The sequence below is a fragment of the Hyperolius riggenbachi genome, chromosome 9 (genome assembly GCF_040937935.1).
Source record: "Hyperolius riggenbachi isolate aHypRig1 chromosome 9, aHypRig1.pri, whole genome shotgun sequence".
Lineage (NCBI taxonomy): Eukaryota > Metazoa > Chordata > Amphibia > Anura > Hyperoliidae > Hyperolius > Hyperolius riggenbachi.
Window position 1 is genome coordinate 98,321,592 of NC_090654.1, and position 17,493 is coordinate 98,339,084.

General features: G+C 44.9%; 1 protein-coding gene across 4 annotated transcripts in view; it reads left to right on the forward strand.

Annotated features, from left to right (window-relative positions):
* The window catches only part of HORMAD1 (HORMA domain containing 1), a 99,621-nt gene that overhangs the window by 72,109 nt on the left and 10,019 nt on the right, over positions 1-17,493 (forward strand). For all 4 annotated transcript variants that reach the window (XM_068253248.1, XM_068253247.1, XM_068253250.1 and 1 more), the window contains 4 exons: positions 6,108-6,171; positions 8,397-8,464; positions 11,560-11,634; positions 16,838-16,912. In XM_068253248.1, the coding sequence (XP_068109349.1) occupies positions 6,108-6,171; positions 8,397-8,464; positions 11,560-11,634; positions 16,838-16,912 (282 nt within the window). The remainder of the gene's footprint in view (positions 1-6,107; positions 6,172-8,396; positions 8,465-11,559; positions 11,635-16,837; positions 16,913-17,493) is intronic.

The following is a 17,493-nucleotide window of genomic DNA, read 5'->3' on the forward strand; positions in this document are numbered from 1 at the left end:
CAGACCATACTGGGCCTGCGCAGTACGCTCCTGGTGTCAGCCGACGTCCTGACGTCAGCCGCCTCCGATCCAGCCCTTAGCGCTGGCCGGAACTTTTTGTTCCGGCTACTCTGGGCTCAGGCGGCTGGGGGGACCCTCTTTCGCCGCTGCACGCGGCGGATCGCCGCGCTGCGGCGGCGATCAGGCAGCACACGCGGCTGGCAAAGTGCCGGCTGCGTGTACTGCTTTTTATTTGATGAAAATCGGCCCAGCAGGGCCTGAGCGGCAGCCTCCGGCGGTGATGGACGAGCTGAGCTCGTCCATACCTCCCGGCTGGTTAAGGACCAGAGCCTTTATTTCCATTTAGACCACTGCAGCTTTAACGGTTTATTGCTCGGTCATACAACCTACCACCTAAATTAATTTTACCTCCTTTTTCTTGTCACTAATACAGCTTTATTTTGGTGCTATTTGATTGCTGCTGCGAGTTTTACTTTTTATTATATTAATCAAAAAAGACATGAATTTTGTCAAAAAAATTACTTTTTTTACTTTCTGTGCTGACATTTTTCAAATAAAGTAAAATTTCCTATACATTTGAGCGCGAAAGTTATTCTGCTACATGTCTTTGATAAAAAAAAACCATTCAGTGTATATTTATTGGTTTGGGTAAAAGTTATAGCGTTTACAAACTATGGTGCAAAAAGTGAATTTTCCCATTTTGAAGCATCTCCGACTTTTCTGAGCACCTGTCATGTTTCATGAGGTGCTAAAATTCCAGGATAGTATAAATACCCCCCAAATGACCCCATTTTGGAAAGAAGACATCTCAAAGTATTCACTGAGAGGCATGGTGAGTTCATAGAAGATTTTATTTTTTGTCACAAGTTAGCGGAAAATGACACTTTGTGACAAAAAAAAAGTTTCCATTTCTTCTAACTTGCGACCAAAAAAAATGAAATCTGCCACGGACTCACTATGCTCCTCTCTGAATAACTTGAAATGTCTACTTTTCAAAATGGGGTCATTTGTGGGGTGTGTTTACTGTCCTAGCATTTTGGGGGTGCTAAATTGTAAGCACCCCTGTAAAGCCTAAAGGTGCTCATTGGACTTAGGGCCCCTTAGCGCAGTTAGGCTGCAAAAAAGTGCCACACATGTGGTATCGACGTACTCAGGAGAAGTAGTATAATGTGTTTTGGGGTGCATTTTTACACATACCCATGCTGGGTGGGAGAAATCTCTCTGTAAATGGACAATTGTGTGTAAAAAAAATCTAATATATGTCATTTACAGAGATATTTCTCCCACCCAGCATGGGTATATGTAAAAATACACCACAAAACACATTATACTACTGGGGTTGGGGGACAATTGTGTGTAAAAAAAATAAAAAAATTGTCATTTACAGAGATATTTCTCCCACCCAGCATGGGTATGTGTAAAAATACACCCCAAAACACATTATACTACTTCTCCTGAGTACGGCAATACCACATGTGTGGCACTTTTTTGCAACCTAGGTGCGCTCATGGGCCTAACGTCCTATTCACAGGTCATTTTGAGGCATTTGGATACTCCTCACGGTTTAGGGACTCTAAAATGCCAGGGCAGTATAGGAACCCCACAAGTGACCCCATTTTAGAAAGAAGACACCCCAAGGTATTCTGTTAGGAGTATGGTGAGTTCATAGAAGATTTTTTCTTTTGTCACAAGTTAGCGGAAATTGACACTTTGTGAAAAAAAACCCCAATACAAATCAATTTCCACTAACTTGTGACAAAAAATAAAATCTTCTATGAACTCGTCATACACCTAACAGAATACCTTGGGGTGTCTTGTTTCTAAAATGGGGTCACTTGTGGGGTTCCTATACTGCCCTGGCATTTTAGGGGCCCTAAACCGTGAGGAGTAGTCTTGAATCCAAATGTTGCAAAATGACCTGTGAAATCCTAAAGGTACTCATTGGACTTTGGGCCCTTTAGCGCAGTTAGGCTGCAAAAAAAGTGCCACACATGTGGTACTGCCGTGCTTAGAAGAAGTAGTATAATGTGTTTTGTGGTGTATTTTTACATATACCCATGCTGTGTGGGAGAAATATCTCTGTAAATGACATATATTAGATTTTTTTTACACACAATTGTCCATTTACAGAGAGATTTCTCCCACCCAGCATGGGTATGTGTAAAAATACACCCCAAAACACATTATACCACTTCTCCTGAGTACGGCGATACGACATGTGTGACACTTTTTTGCAGCCTAACTGCGCTAAGGGGCCCAATGTCCTATTCACAGGTCATTTTGAGGCATGTGTTTTCTAGACTACTCCTCACGGTTTAGGGCCCCTAAAATGCCAGGGCAGTATAGGAACGCCACAAGTGACCCCATTTTAGAAAGAAGACACCCCAAGGTATTCCGTTAGGTGTATGGTGAGTTCATAGAAGATCTTATTTTTTGTCACACGTTAGTGAAAAATGACACTTTGTGAAAAAACAATAAAAATCAATTTCCACTAACTTTTGACAAAAAATAAAATCTTCTATGAACGCTTCATACACCTAACAGAATACCTTGGGGTGTCTTTTTTCTAAAAAGGGGTCACTTGTGGAGTTCCTATACTGCCCTGGCATTTTACGGGCTCAAAACCGTGAGTAGTCTGGAAACCAAATGTCTCAAAATGACTGTTCAGGGGTATAAGCATCTGCAAATTTTGATGGCAGGTGGTCTATGAGGGGGCGAATTTTGTGGAACCGGTCATAAGCAGGGTGGCCTCTTACATGACAGGTTGTATTGGGCCTGATCTGATGGATAGGAGTGCTAGGGGGGTGACAGGAGGTGATTGATGGGTGTCTCAGGGGGTGGTTAGAGGGGAAAATAGATGCAATCAATGCACTGGGGAGGTGATCGGAAGGGGGTCTGAGGGGGATCTGAGGGTTTGGCCGAGTGATCAGGAGCCCACACGGGGCAAATTAGGGCCTGATTTGATGGGTAGGTGTGTTAGGGGGAGACAGGTGGTGAGAGGAGGTGATTGATGGGTGTCTCAAGGTGTGATTAGTGGGGGGAATAGATGCAAGCAATGCACTGGCGAGGTGATCAGGGCTGGGGTCTGAGGGCGTTCTGAGGGTTTGGGCGGGTGATTGGGTGCCCTAGGGGCAGATAGGGGTCTAATCTGATGGGTAGCAGTGACAGGGGGTGATTGATGGGTAATTAGTGGGTGTTTAGAGGAGAGAACAGATGTAAACAGTGCACTTGGGAGGTGATCTGACGTCGGGTCTGCAGGCGATCTAATGGTGTGGGTGGGTGATCAGATTGCCCGCAAGGGGCAGGTTAGGGGCTGATTGATGGGTGGCAGTGACAGGGGGTGATTGATGGGTGGCAGTGACAGGCGGTGATTGATAGGTGATTGACAGGTGATCAGTGGGTTATTACAGGAAAGAACAGATGTAAATAATGCACTGGCGAATTGATAAGGGGGGGTCTGAGGGAAATCTGAGCGTGTGGGCGGGTGATTGGGTGCCCGCAAGGGGCAGATTAGGATCTAATCTGATGGGTACCAGTGACAGGTGGTGATAGGGGGTGATTGATGGGTAATTAGTGGGTGTTAGAGGAGAGAACAGATGTAAACAGTGCACTTGGGAGGTGATCTGACGTCGGGTCTGCAGGCGATCTAATGGTGTGGGTGGGTGATCAGATTGCCCGCAAGGGGCAGGTTAGGGGCTGATTGATGGGTGGCAGTGACAGGGGGTGATTGACGGGTGATTGACAGGTGATCAGGGGGGATAGATGCATACAGTACACGGGGGGGGGGGGGGGGGGTCTGGGGAGAATCTGAGGGGTGGGGGGGTGATCAGGAGTCCCCAGGGGGCAGTTTAGGGACTAAAAAAAAAATAGCGTTGACAGATAGTGACAGGGAGTGATTGATGGGTGATTAGGGGGGTGATGGTGTGCAAACAGTGGTCTGGGGGGTGGGCAGGGGGGGGTCTGAGGGGTGCTGTGGGCGATCAGGGTGCAGGGTGGGCCAGATCAGTGTGTTTGGGTGCAGACTAGGGAGGCTGCAGCCTGCCCTGGTGGTCCCTCGGACACTGGGACCACCAGGGCAGGAGGCAGCCTGTATAATACACTTTGTAAACATTACAAAGCGTATTATACTCTTCCTATCCGGCGATCGTCAGATTAACAACCCGCCGGCGCTTCCGATTGGCCGGCGGGTTGACGTCGCGGGTGGGCGGAGCCTATTGCCGGCGGATGCGCGCGCATCCCAGCGCGCGATCCCCTGCAAAACAGTGCCCCAGGACCTGACGCCATTCTGCGTTACGTGGTCCTGGGGCTGCCACTTTGCCGCCACCAATATGAAGTAGGCGGTCGGCAAGTGGTTAAAGGATACCTTAGCCCTTAATAAATCCAGCAATTGATGGCATGTGTGTGTGGGGAGGTGCGCATAGACTTACCACACCTCCCGTGGCCCGGTGTCTCGGTTCATCATAAAAAGGTTTCGGTACAATGCAGGGGTCAGCGCAGCCACAGTATGTCCGTGGGAGTACATGTGCAGTATGTCTGCTTGGGCACCAGAGGGCACGCACAGCGACGGCTTCCCGCGGGAGTGGGCGCATACTCCCACGGACATACTGTGACACCCCCTAGTACCACTGCATTGTACTAGGACCTTATTTATGACTAATAGAGACAGACGTCAGGCCACGGAAGGTGCAGTAAGCTTATGCGCACCTGCCCACACACACACACATGACGTCAATTGCTGAATTTATTAAGGGCTAAGGTATCCTTTAATTGTACTCAATCTGAGTGTAGTGACTGTACAATGTCACATTTCCATGAAATCCTCAAGAGTATGCAAAATAAACTATCACTGGATAAGTATCTTGTTAAACCCACACATAAAAAATAAGTTGGGGTAAGCCAACAGATAGCAATGATTTTGTTACTGTAATTATAGGAAAAATCTTTTTTTTACATTCTCCTTTATACAGAACAGTACTTTGTATGAAATATTTTTCTATAAAGTTTTTTTGGCTTGTGGAACAAATCATCTGAGTTTCTGTTAATCCTTTGGAGGAAATTCACTTTGATTTAAGAGTGCTTTGGATTACAAGCATGTTTTCAGGAACAAATTATGTTCGCAAAGCAAGGATCCACTGTATATTAGAAAAACACTGCCACCTCCTCCTCCAGACCACCACTGGACGGCAGGACCCCTCGAAAGTTAGCAGCCGCACTCCCGTCCGTGAATAAGTACAGCCGCACTATGCAGAACGCTCACACACTGCATCAGATGTTAGGAATTTCTGGCAGAGAATTACAGCAACAGGGGTGTCAAAAGCAGATAAAACATACTGTAATACATTTGATTTCCACGTAACTGCTGGATTTGCACTATAAAAGTTCTTTCTTGTATGTATTTACTTTTAAACTATACCAGTTTCCTGGTAGTCCTGCTGATCCATTTGGCTTCAGTAGTATATGAATTACACCAGAAACAAGCATGCAGCTAATCTTGTCTGATCTGACAATAATGTCAGAGACATCTGATCTGCTGCATGCATGTTCGGGGCCTATGGCTACAAGTATTGGGGCAGAGGATCAGTAGTAAGACAGCCAGGCAACTGGCTGGCTATTGCTTAAAAGGTAATAAATATGGCAGCCTCCATAGACTTCTCACTTCAGTTTTCATTTCAATAAAATAAAACATGTGTATAACAGTAAAACTTCATGGCAAGTACTACAATTTTTTTTACAAGTGCTCTTACATTGCAATAACATAACGATAAAATAGTAAACCTACAATGAAAGAAGATTAAAAAATGTAATTCTTTTTTTTTCCTGCTTATTTAATCTAATAACTTTCTGTGCTTTCTGTACAGTCGCATTTGTAACAATATTCTGAATTTGCTCATTGTATTTTAACTGAGCTGCACATTTATTGAAAGCTGCAGTTCTGTGATTTAAATGCAGAAACCTAATTATTATATTCTTGGTGCTGTCTGGAAATTACATTTCTGAAGCTCATTCCGTCCCAACAAACCAAAAAAAAACCAGCAAAATCAATAGACAGAAATAAAATCTGTAGCAGGGAGAATAAACTGCTGTCTTTTCTATTTGCCTTCATGAAGGATGAGCGACATCGCGGTGGTCAAGCTGATGTCCAGGAAGATGTTTCATCTCTGCATGTGGAAGGTAAGAAATGCAGGCTAGATTCCCATGAAATCTCATTGTTAAGCTGCTAGAAGAATTCTGTCTGTACTCAGCATAGTTGCTGCAAATACTCAGGAAACATGACATTAGCTCATGAACTCACTTACGGTATATGTACTCCGCATTTCCATTCATGAAAATCTGTTGCCGCTTTTTATTATGTTTAGGTCTGGGACCCTTAAAGGATACATCCAGGCTGCTGAAAAAAAAACAAAATCCACTTACCTGTAGCTTCCTCCAGCCTCTGGCAGCTGTCCTGTGCCCTCACCGCAGCTCCGGTGGCCCTTTTGTCATGCGCTGCAGAAGTCGAACCTCACCAGGTCGGCTTCCTGTGCGGTCCTGCGCGTGGATCACGTGATCCGGCCAACATCATCAGCATTGTACTGTGCAGGCGCGCAGAAGAAGCCGACCAGTAAGCCGACCTGGCGAGGCGGCTTCTGCAATGCAGGACAACAGGAGCCACCGGAGCTGCGGCGAGGGCACAGGACAGGAAGCCCAAGGTAAGTGGATTTTGTTTTTTATTTTGCCTGGACCTTCCCTTTAAGGCTCATACACACATGCAATGTAATGCAATGTAATGCACAACCGCGGCTGTAAGCTATCTAAAACCCCCCTAATAAACCCTCCCTCTCCCCTGCAAAATCCATGACTTTCTTGGTTGTGGATTTTGCTGCCAGCATTAGCTTCCGTATGAGGCAGGGCTATGAGCTGCAGCTCTGCCTCACACGTGTCTGTCAGCCGCAGATCTCCGCCTCTCCCCCGCCCCTCTCAGTGAAGGAAGACTGAGAGGGGCGGGGGAGAGGCGGCGATACGCCGCGGACAGATACGTGTGAAGCAGGGCTGCGGCTCATAGCCCTGCCTCACACGGAAGTGCTGCCCGGAGTGCCCCCCGGGGAGTTTGGGGGGATTTAGTTAGTGTAGAGCGGCGGGGATGTGGCGGTTTAGGTAGGACTATTATGTTAAAGGGAATTTTGTAATAAAAAATGGATTTTTTTAGAGACTTCAGAGTCCCTTTAAATACAACAAGATTATATTAACCTATGGAGTCAGAGTAGGTGGATTTTTGTACCGACTCCTAATGATCACCAAGAAGCAGAGCAAAAGAGTAATCAGGCCACGTGACCACCACCTGAAAAAAACACGCGCTGATACCTATAAACATGAGCGGATTGCACTAGTAAAAAGAAGACAACCATAATGCATACAGTGCATAGAAATCCGAAATTCACCATAGTGTAAAACGAGTCCTATCAGGAAGAGAATGAGTCTCCGTTTCCCCCTACCGGGATTGGGGGATTGATGCAACATCTCCTCTTCAGGCGGCTGCACTGAATGCAACTTGTATCTTCCAGCAAGATGGTTACATTATGATAAAAAAGTCCTTTGCAGTGCACTAAGTCATTGAGCTCTAGATTTTCCCTTTAGTAAAAAAACAAAAAAACGAAGTGGGACAGCACAAGTTTCTTAGAACTGCTGATATAATATACAGAAGCTGTCATTACTAATGGATAACTTATAGAGTTTTGGTGTAGGGAACTAATGTGACTATCAGATCGGGGCATGAAGTAATTTGTTTGGTGTCGGACACAGATTTCTAGAAAAGGGAGTCCATTTTTCATTCCTCTGAAACAAACAACTGAAGCTGTATAATGAGGCTAAACTTGTCTATTTTAAACTACTGTATATATCTGTATGATGAGTGGTTTGCATGTTTAAAAAACGTGACCTACATTGTTAGACAGTTGCCATGCAGTTCATGCCAATTTTCCTTGATATAATGCCTACCACATTTAGGCTGCTTTCACAGTGGTACGTTACAGGCGCACGTTAGAGCAGCCTGTAACGCAGCCCAACTCACAGCACTGAAAAATCAATGGGCTGTTCACAGTGTCCACGTTGCGTTGGAGTATAACGTGCAGCGTGATGTGCGTTATACTCGTATTTGGCTGCGTTCGGATGTTTGCACATGCTCAGTAATGTTTTTTTTTTTCTTTTTAATTTGCTGCATGCGCCGTTTTTGTTCGATAGTATGCGTCATAAAGTATACATCACGGACGCATCAAGAGACCCATAACGTGGCTCTATATAACGTCCAACTTCAATACTAACATGCGTTGCGTTAGGGGCACGTTATGCGACCTTAACGTCGCATGAAACGCAACGTCTTAGTGTGAAAGAGCCCTTAACTTTGCTTATTTCATTTTCAGATCTCTCTCTCGTTTGTCAAGAGGATGAGGATATGAAATCGGATTCCATTAATAATCAGCCTTCACAGGTACCACCATATCTAATATTCTCTGGTGTCCAAAACATGATCTTATAGTGATTTGCGGTACATTCCCAGTCAGTTAAGGTAGAGGCACTAAATATAAGTGAAATGTAAAGGCAATTTGAAAATGATGTGGTAACCTAAACAAATAGAATCTGACACAGTGTAAGTTGTTTGCAATGGATTGTGGGTACTTCAAGGGACACTTAAAGGACTTACGAGGCCAAATGCTAAAAAAAAGTTAAATACCTGCATCCTATTTTAGGGCACGGAGGACGCCGTCGGCGCCCTCCGTGCCGTTCCGCCGGGTCCCCGCCTCTCAATAGCCCCCCGGGCCGGCTCACGACCGCACGGGCCGGGTCGGGCTCTCCTGCCTGCCGCGGCCAGCTCATGCGGCCATCTTACTGCAGGCAGGAGAGCCCAACCCGGGCCGTGAGGTCGTGAGCCGGCTGGAGGGTGCCGGTAGAAGCCCCAGAAAAGTAATACTTATTTTTTTTTATTCCTGGCTTAAGTGTCCCTCTAAGACTTGTACACCACTACATCAGTGAAGGATGCTATGATTAAGGACCAGTAGATCCAAAACATATCAGTATTGTGCATGTGATGCTGAGTATTGGATACGTCCATTAATAAAGTGTTCAAACGTGGAATTGTGCGGACCTCCTTCCTTGAAGATTATCTATCACTGGGTTTGGCTTGCCTTGGTCCAGCACTCCCCGTCCTTGGTGGGTTGCAGCGGTCTTTCCACCCTTTTCATCAGTGAAGTTGAAGCCCATTTCAAACATGGTTGCCCTAGTACGGGATTGCACACCATAGTACAGTAGTTTCTTTGAGCAGAGAAATGCATGCATGTAATACTGAGGGGAAAACTGAAACCTTTAGTTCAGTGGTCCTCAAACTAAGGCCCGCGGGCCGAATGCGGCCCCCTGAGGCTTTTTACCCCCCCACACACACACACGCACACACAAACACAAAATGTATTACTTATAGATGCGGTCAGCTACATCTTTAAATATTGTTGGTCCACATATAGAATAGCAGTGCTGGCACAGCCTTCCACGTGGAAGCCAGAAAGCAGTAATTTTGCTGGTTTCCAATCAAATTCCACATCAGGTGACACTGCTGTCCAATTGGACTTCAGGTTGTCACCTGGGTATACATCACTGTCTGGCCCGCAAAGACATAAGTTTATGTACAATATACAAACATACTCGTGAAATATATATGACAAAGGGCACTGCGTGATACAACACGCAGTGCCCTTTATCATATATATTTCACGAGTATGTTTGTATATTGTCATATTTTGATACAATTTTGGCATGTATATTGCCAGTGTTCATATTTATGCTATCTTCTTATATTGGATTATATATTTTTTGATTTTTATTATTGAATACTAATTTTTGCTCCAGCCCTTCTCCTATGCGGGTGTATGCTGCAAGCGAGGCTTGGATTCGGCGGTGCGCCGGAAGGGGGATGTGTGTCCATGACGCGCTTCCCATTCCGGCGGGGGGCGTGGCCACGCCTCCTGATCGCTTCGGCATTTTTGAGGGGTTTTTTAAGGAACGATGTGCGCGGTGTTTACTGTCTCCGACTAAGGACGGAAGTCCGATACGCGTCAGACAGTTTCTGAACCCAGCCTTGCTCAGCATACACCAGCAACTCCAGGGTAAGTGGACTCGCTGCAGCTGACACTGCACAGTGCACTTCTATGATTATTTGATTATTGCTTGTATGTACATGTACTGCTCAGATTAGTGCACTTTGATTTGTATGCATTTATTTCATGTCCATCTCATCCTGGAGCTCTGTGGCCATATTTATTACATCATCATTATTGTTATATTTATCATTGTGGCTGCAATTGGCATAGTGTTGGGTTCTGTCCCTTTTAATTGTTTTTATGTGCATTCCTTAAATAAAGTCATTATGTATTCTACATGGAGCTGAATGTATTTTCTATGTATTGGTTCAGTATGGACTTCTATATATTGTTCTAGTGTTGGTTTGGTCCATGAACATGGAATTGTTCTTTATTACGTTTGTGCTCAATTTGTCTTTGTGTTACTGTACATACACATGTCTACCTCATCATGTCACATGTCACCTTGGGTATCCTTTAAGGTGTAGCCTCATAGCATCCCAATGTCAATAACTTGAGTGAGCTGACAGATAGCTAGAAGTCAGTAAGAGGAGTTAATTCGGAGGCACAATAAAGCACGGTAGTCATTTCAATTACAAATATTCACCCAATTTCTTATATAGTCTGTGGGATGCTTGATCTCTCTGCATCAAACTAACCTTCACTCCCAAGTGTTTCTAAACATCCTGGCTTTACTGAAACCTGGTCATCACTCTCTGACTTCACCTCTATTGATGCACTCTCATGTAAAGGGCTGGGGGCCTGCTTGTCAAACACCAGCCCTGGAGTGAAGGTAACATGCCATTGGTGGAGACTTGTCTATAGAGGACAACTTCTAGTGCACCTCCAGGTCTGTGCAACCCTTGAGGTAGTGGCAGTGTTCTACAGACATAGGAAGTAGGCATATCAAGGAAGGTGAGATAATTGGAGCTGTCGTTTTGGTAGTGAAAAATAGAGCCAATGGAAGTTTGTGACAGCAATTGTTTGCTTACGAATAGCCCAAAACCAGAACCCAATTTATTCACTGTACCCAAATATACAATAGGTGAGCACCCAAATCAATCACTAACAAGGAAGACAGCAGCTTTAGGTTGGGAAAGGGGTAGATTTTATATATATATATATATATATATATATATATATGTGTGTGTATACTGGAAATAAGTATTTCCTGTATATGCGCTGCTAGGGGAACCGTTCTCGTGTCTCTTTACTGCCTGCGGCCAGGCCTCCACTGATCTGAGGTCTAGCAAGGGGGACCGGGGACTGTGGTGGAGGAGGGGATCACCGGCTCAAGAAGGTAATCAAGCGGCAGCTGGGGAGGGAGGGGGGCAGGCGGGATGCAGGGCTTCAATATGTAAATTAATGTGATGCTTTAAATAATAAATGTTTGTATTTATTTGGTTATTCACGGCTCTTCTGTTCACTGAATGAAGCCATTGTTTCCTTGTTATAGCTTGCAGACTTTAAATCTATTACTAATGTACGTAGAACTAGAAGTGGACGGATCATCAAAGGGAAAGAGGTTTTAGTAAGTAATCAAATTCAAATGTCAACTATATCTGCATACTTGATGGAGTGGTGAAGAAATGAAATAGCACCTAAACTGTATTATCACATTTTCTTTAATAACATAACATACGGCGTATCTGGGTAAACCAGTGCCTGTGGCAAACACTAAAATTGCTAAAACTTACCCCCACCACACAAAATAATAAGCCCATTTTCTTCCCCCCTCCATACCGGTAGCCCCCTGTCCTTCTCCCTGTGCTGCTCTCAAAACAGTCCCACCCCTTCTTCTGTCCCATGCTAAAATGTATGTACAGTACAGTTTCCCCATTCCCCGTGTTGCCCACCGTTAAACAATACTTAAAATCAGCGGTGCCGCTAAAATGTATTTATTTAGCCACCCCCCTTCTCTCCGTGCTGCATGTATTGAGCCTCTCCCCCTCCTTCTCCACCACTCCCCCTCCTTCCTACCCATGCTGCCGTCGCTAAAGCACGCAAACAGACCTGGAATCAGCGGCAACCAGGAAACAGGACAGGAGACCGGCACATAGTAGTCGTGCAGTGAACTTCAATTGCAGGAATGACCGATGATGTCACTTCCTGCATTTGAAGTTCACAGTGCGACTACTATGTGGCGATCTCCTGTCCTGTCTCCTGGTCGCAGTTGATTCCAGGTCTCTTTGCGTGCTTTAGCGACGGCAGCACGGGGAAGAGGGAGAGGTGGAGAAGGAGGGGGAGAGGCTCAATACATGCAGCACGGAGAGGAGGGGGTGACTATTTTTGAGTGGTGGCTAAATAAATACTTTTTAGCGGCGCAACACATGGAAAAGGGGGGTGCAGGTATGGTGCCCAATGAGTGCTGTGGCACCCATGGCACTAGCCATAGCTGCACCCCTTTAGATACGCCACTGATAACATATTCAGTATGTTCTTAAGCTAAATACAGACTCTTTACACAGTTTAACAATTCTTAAAGATTGCTTTGGATGACAGCAGTACAAACACACAGCACAGCTCCTAGACAAGCAATATGTTCCTTTCTAGGAAGACGGGGAGCTAGAAATTTCCTGCAGGAATAATAGCCATCAAGCACAAGGAATCTAGATGATTGGAGGGGAGACCAACGATATTGTTCTTTTACTTGACCCCTTAACCTATCAGCAGCCCTGCACACATCATCTTGAGACAGATAATGCATGCCAGGTTGTCTTTAAATGACATATACCATTTAGCTGCCTAATGCAGCTATGCAGAGCGGTGCAGCGAGAGTCTTTATAGTTACCTGTTCTGGGCGGCTGGATTGTTTTCTCCTCTTCATCTTTCAGCTACTCTGCACTCCTGGCATTCTCTTCAGAGTTCCGATCACATGATATGACATGTGATCGTAACCCAGGGGATGGCATCTGTGTTGCAGCACTGCCCGGTGCCACCACTGGGCGGCACTGCTCAGCTGACACCACATGTCATATCATGTGATAGGAACTTCGAGGAGGATGTCAGCATTGCAGTGCCGCTGGTGGAGGAGAGGAGATGCCATCCAGCCGCCCCGATCAGATTAATATGAACACTCCCTGCGCCACTCTGCATACCCTGCCAGGCTGGGGAAGGCACACTTCCCCAGCGGCAAAAAAAATTTGAACCTGCAGCCACATATAGCTTTGCTATATATGGATGCTGATGGGTTAAAGTGAACCTAAAGCCGGGGGAAAAAAATGAAATTAACTCACCTGGGGCTTCCCTCAGCCCCCTGCAGCCGATCGGTGCCCTCGCAGCCCCGCTCTGACGCTCCAGGGCCCGCCGGCGAGCACTCCCGGTTTGGCCGTCACCGGCCGACAGGCATGGGAACGCGAGTGATTGTTCGGCCGCAATAGCAGCATAGGGGGTGATATACAGGCTGGGAATGCGAACAATCACTCGCGTTCCCATGCCTGTCGGCCGGTGACGGCCAAACCGGAAATGTTCGCCGGCGGGTCCTGGAGCATCAGAGCGGGGCTGCGAGGGCACCGATCGACTGCAGGGGGCTGAGGGAAGCCCCAGGTGAGTTAATCTCATTTTTTTCCCCCCGGCTTTAGGTCCACTTTAACCCATTCAGGTTCCGTCGTTTTCACGTGAGAAATGTTCACCTCCCATTCATTAGCCTATAACTTTATCACTACTTATCACAATGAACTGATCTATATCTTGTTTTTTCCGCCACCAATTAGGCTTTCTTTGGGGGGTACATTTTGCTAAGAGCCACTTTACTGTAAATGCATTTTAACAGGAAGAATAAGAAAAAAATGGAAAAATTCATTATTTCTCAGATTTCAGCCATTATAGTTTTAAAATAATACATGCCTCCATAATTAAAACTCACGTATTGTATTTGCCCATATGTCCCGGTTATTACACCGTTAAAATTATGTCCCTATCACAATGTATGGTGACAATATTTTATTTGGAAATAAAGGTGCATTTTTTCCATTTTGCATCTATCACTATTAACAAGTTTAAAATAAAAAAAATATAGAAATATTTCATCTTTACATTGATATTTAAAAAGTTTAGACCCTTAGGTAAATATTTACAGGTTTTTTTTTTTATTGTAATGTTTTTGTTTTTTTTCAATAGTAAACATTTTATTTGGGTAGTTTTGGGAGGGTGGGAGGTAAACAATACATTTATAATGTAAATGTGTGTTAATTTAAATTTTTTTTTACATTCAGTTGTAGAATTACTTTTTGGCCACAAGATGGCGGCCATGAGTTTGTTTACATGACGTCACTCTAAGCGTAACACACGCTTAGAGTGACGCATCGGGGAGGGAACAGCCAGAAAAAGCACAGCTTCCGAGAGAAGCTGTCGCTTTTTCAGTGGGGGAGAGGAATCAGTGATGGGGCTCCATAGCCCGTTACATTGATTCCGTGGCTACCGAATCCGTGGCCGGGAGTGCGCGTGCATGCGCGCGATCGGCCGCGGGAGCGCGCGGCAGCGCGCATGGTTCCTGGACATAGTTTCTACGTCCAGGAACCAAAATAGGTTAAAGCAGAACTATATTCAACATTTCCCCTCTGCTACAATAGATTAGCCTCCTCTATGCCAACTTTATTGTTAGAAAAAAAAAAGTTCTAAGAATAAAGTCATTAAAAGATTAAAGTGCCTGAAAGGGTTAATAGGTATACTATAGTCCAGTTCACAAAGCTAGCTGCCGACATCTCATTTTAGGCTAGAGGTGAAATTTGAGTTTCATACCACTTCAAGCATAAGTTTTTCCAGACTTAAGCTCTGTTTTAAAGTGAAAATTCACTATTGCTAAGAAAAAAGAAATTCCTTTGGTTAAGCTCTATACATTGCAGGGATTAATGGGAACCTTTATTTCAGTTTGCTTTCATGCACCCAGATAAATTGTGTATGCAAAGCACAGCTACAGAGACTGTGACAGCAGAGTAGCTAAATTTGCTACCAGTCAAAGCAGGTCTGGATTTACAGCACAGGAGCCTATAGGTGCAGATGTCCTGGCACCCTAGACTTCACTCTCCATGAACCTACAAACCCCCTCCGAACTGCACCGCAAGTGTGCTGGCTGCCCCAGCTGTCACTTCTCCCTTACTTCACTAGTCCTTCATACAGAGGCGTAGCTATGGGTGGGCAAGGGGAACACATGTCCCCGGATGCAGCACTGTAAGGGGGCGCAGAGCACTGCCACCGCACCCCAAGTGAGTGAGAGGCAGCTCTCTGACTGCCCGAAGTGCCCCTGCTTCTCTCCCTCCCTCTGCAGTGGAGTGCAGAAGCGTTAACACAGCAGCAGAACAAGGGGGAAGGGGGGCACATCTGGCTATCCAAACAGCATTTGTACATTTGGCTCTACCCATGACCACACCCACATTCTGATGCATGGCCATGCCCAATTTGTCCAGAGGGGGGCGCAAAAACTGTCGTCCCTGTGCGCTGAAAAGCCCAGCTACGCCTCTGCTGTCATAGGTAGCTACAGGTGCCCCTTAGTATTTAGTAGCCAGAGGTACCCTCAGTATTATATAACTAGTGGTGCTCCCGACTGATGGGAGATCTTGTCAGTGGAATACAGAGTGCTGGGTGAGTAACCCTTTCATTTTATGCGCTGCTCAGTACTCTGCATAGGGAAGGCGGGAGGCACTCGGGGAGGGAAGTGTGCCGCCTTTCCATCATCAGACACCTGTAGGCATGTGCCTACAGTGCCTTATGGTAAATCCGTCTCTGAGTCATTGGATTACCAGTCCGATTACTCATTGGATTTTCTAGGCAATCTGTGCATTACAGGGAGAGAACAGATTTCAGCTGAGTGCAATCTCACACTCAGTCAGTATTAGAAATTCCTAACTAGCTGCAAATTGATTTATTTTTCTAGAATATTACATTACAAAATATCTTTAACACTAACACATATCTGTAGCAATTTTCAGGCAGGCAGTCTAGTGTACAAAGGAGTTGGCTATCCTTGATTGAAACCACATCTCATAGCTGAGAAGCACTAAATCCTTAATTATTAGAGGATATTGAAATATTTGCTAGAAATCTGCATACAAGTGCTTATGATGTTCTGGAATGATTTCATGTTCCATCTTGAGATATACAGTAATATTGGATAGCATCAAGAAAGGCATTAGCAGCCCAGTGTGAGTGTCGGGATAGCCTGAGCTTATGTCAACACATTTTTGCTGTAGATGTGTATACATGGATGAAATCATACACCAGCTAAATCAGTAAACATCCAGCAACCCTTCCTGTAGTCTGTTATGTTTGTCGCCATATAGCACACAATCTAGGAGTTCCTTACCAAATCAGGTGTCCAATATTCTCTGCATTTACCTCTTTAGTATTTTCAACATAGCTTCCAACTGTCCCTCTTTTGGAGGTACAGTCCCTCTTTGGGAGCCCTGTCCCTCTGTCCCTCTTTCCTCCTCATTTGTCCTTGTTTCAGGACTTTGTCCCTCTCTCTATGTAAATATATATATTTCTCTACTAAAACTGTGTTTGACTGACTCTAAACTTTATTCCCATCTTTTAAATTGATATATTACTAATTTTAATATGAAGGAAATGAACCAGGATAGAAAGGACCAGTGTGGTCTGAATTATAAAGAAACATATTTTTCTTATGAAATGTTATGGTATGCGTGATTAGGGGTGTGGCAGGGGCGTGGCTTAAGTGTCCCTCTTTCTCATCTCAAAAAGTTGGGAGGTATGTTTTCAATATTGTTTGTTTTCAGAACCCAGCAAAAGAAAATGAGAAATCTCAATCCACTACCACTAAGGCAGGCAAAAAAAGACAAGCAACCAAACAGGTATTGGTATTTATTGAATTTTAAAAAGCTAACCTTATTTTAAATATAAAGGAAGTCAGTTATACATTGTTTATACCAGTGCCTCTTAAATTTTGTGGTTCACCAAAGAAGAAAAATGTCTTCCTCTCTTCCCTGGACAACGTTTTGCAGATGCCCCTGACAAGGGCTCTAGATGGTACTTACTAAAAGCCGCATGTCAAAGACACAGGCGTCAAAGTACAGTGCTTTTTGCCATTTTATGTGGCCCACCCCAGCTTCCAATGTGCAGATGGAGAGCACCAAACTGTCTGCATACTTTATTCCATGAACATGTCCACTGTAATCAGCGGAGCACATCATTGAAGGGCCATATTCAGGAATTGCACCTGGCGTTTAAGGGTGACCACTGGAGACTACCCCCTGTTAAATCTTAAGATGTAGTGAAAGGAAGTTCAAGTTACAATAGCAAGTGTGCCTATTGGTGCAGTAAAAAGAAAAGTTTGCCTTCTTAAAACAGAAGGTATTTGCGTTGGAATGAGCATATGATGTCTCCCACAATGCATCACTGCTGAATATGCAAATTATCCTTTGTTGTTCCTGTA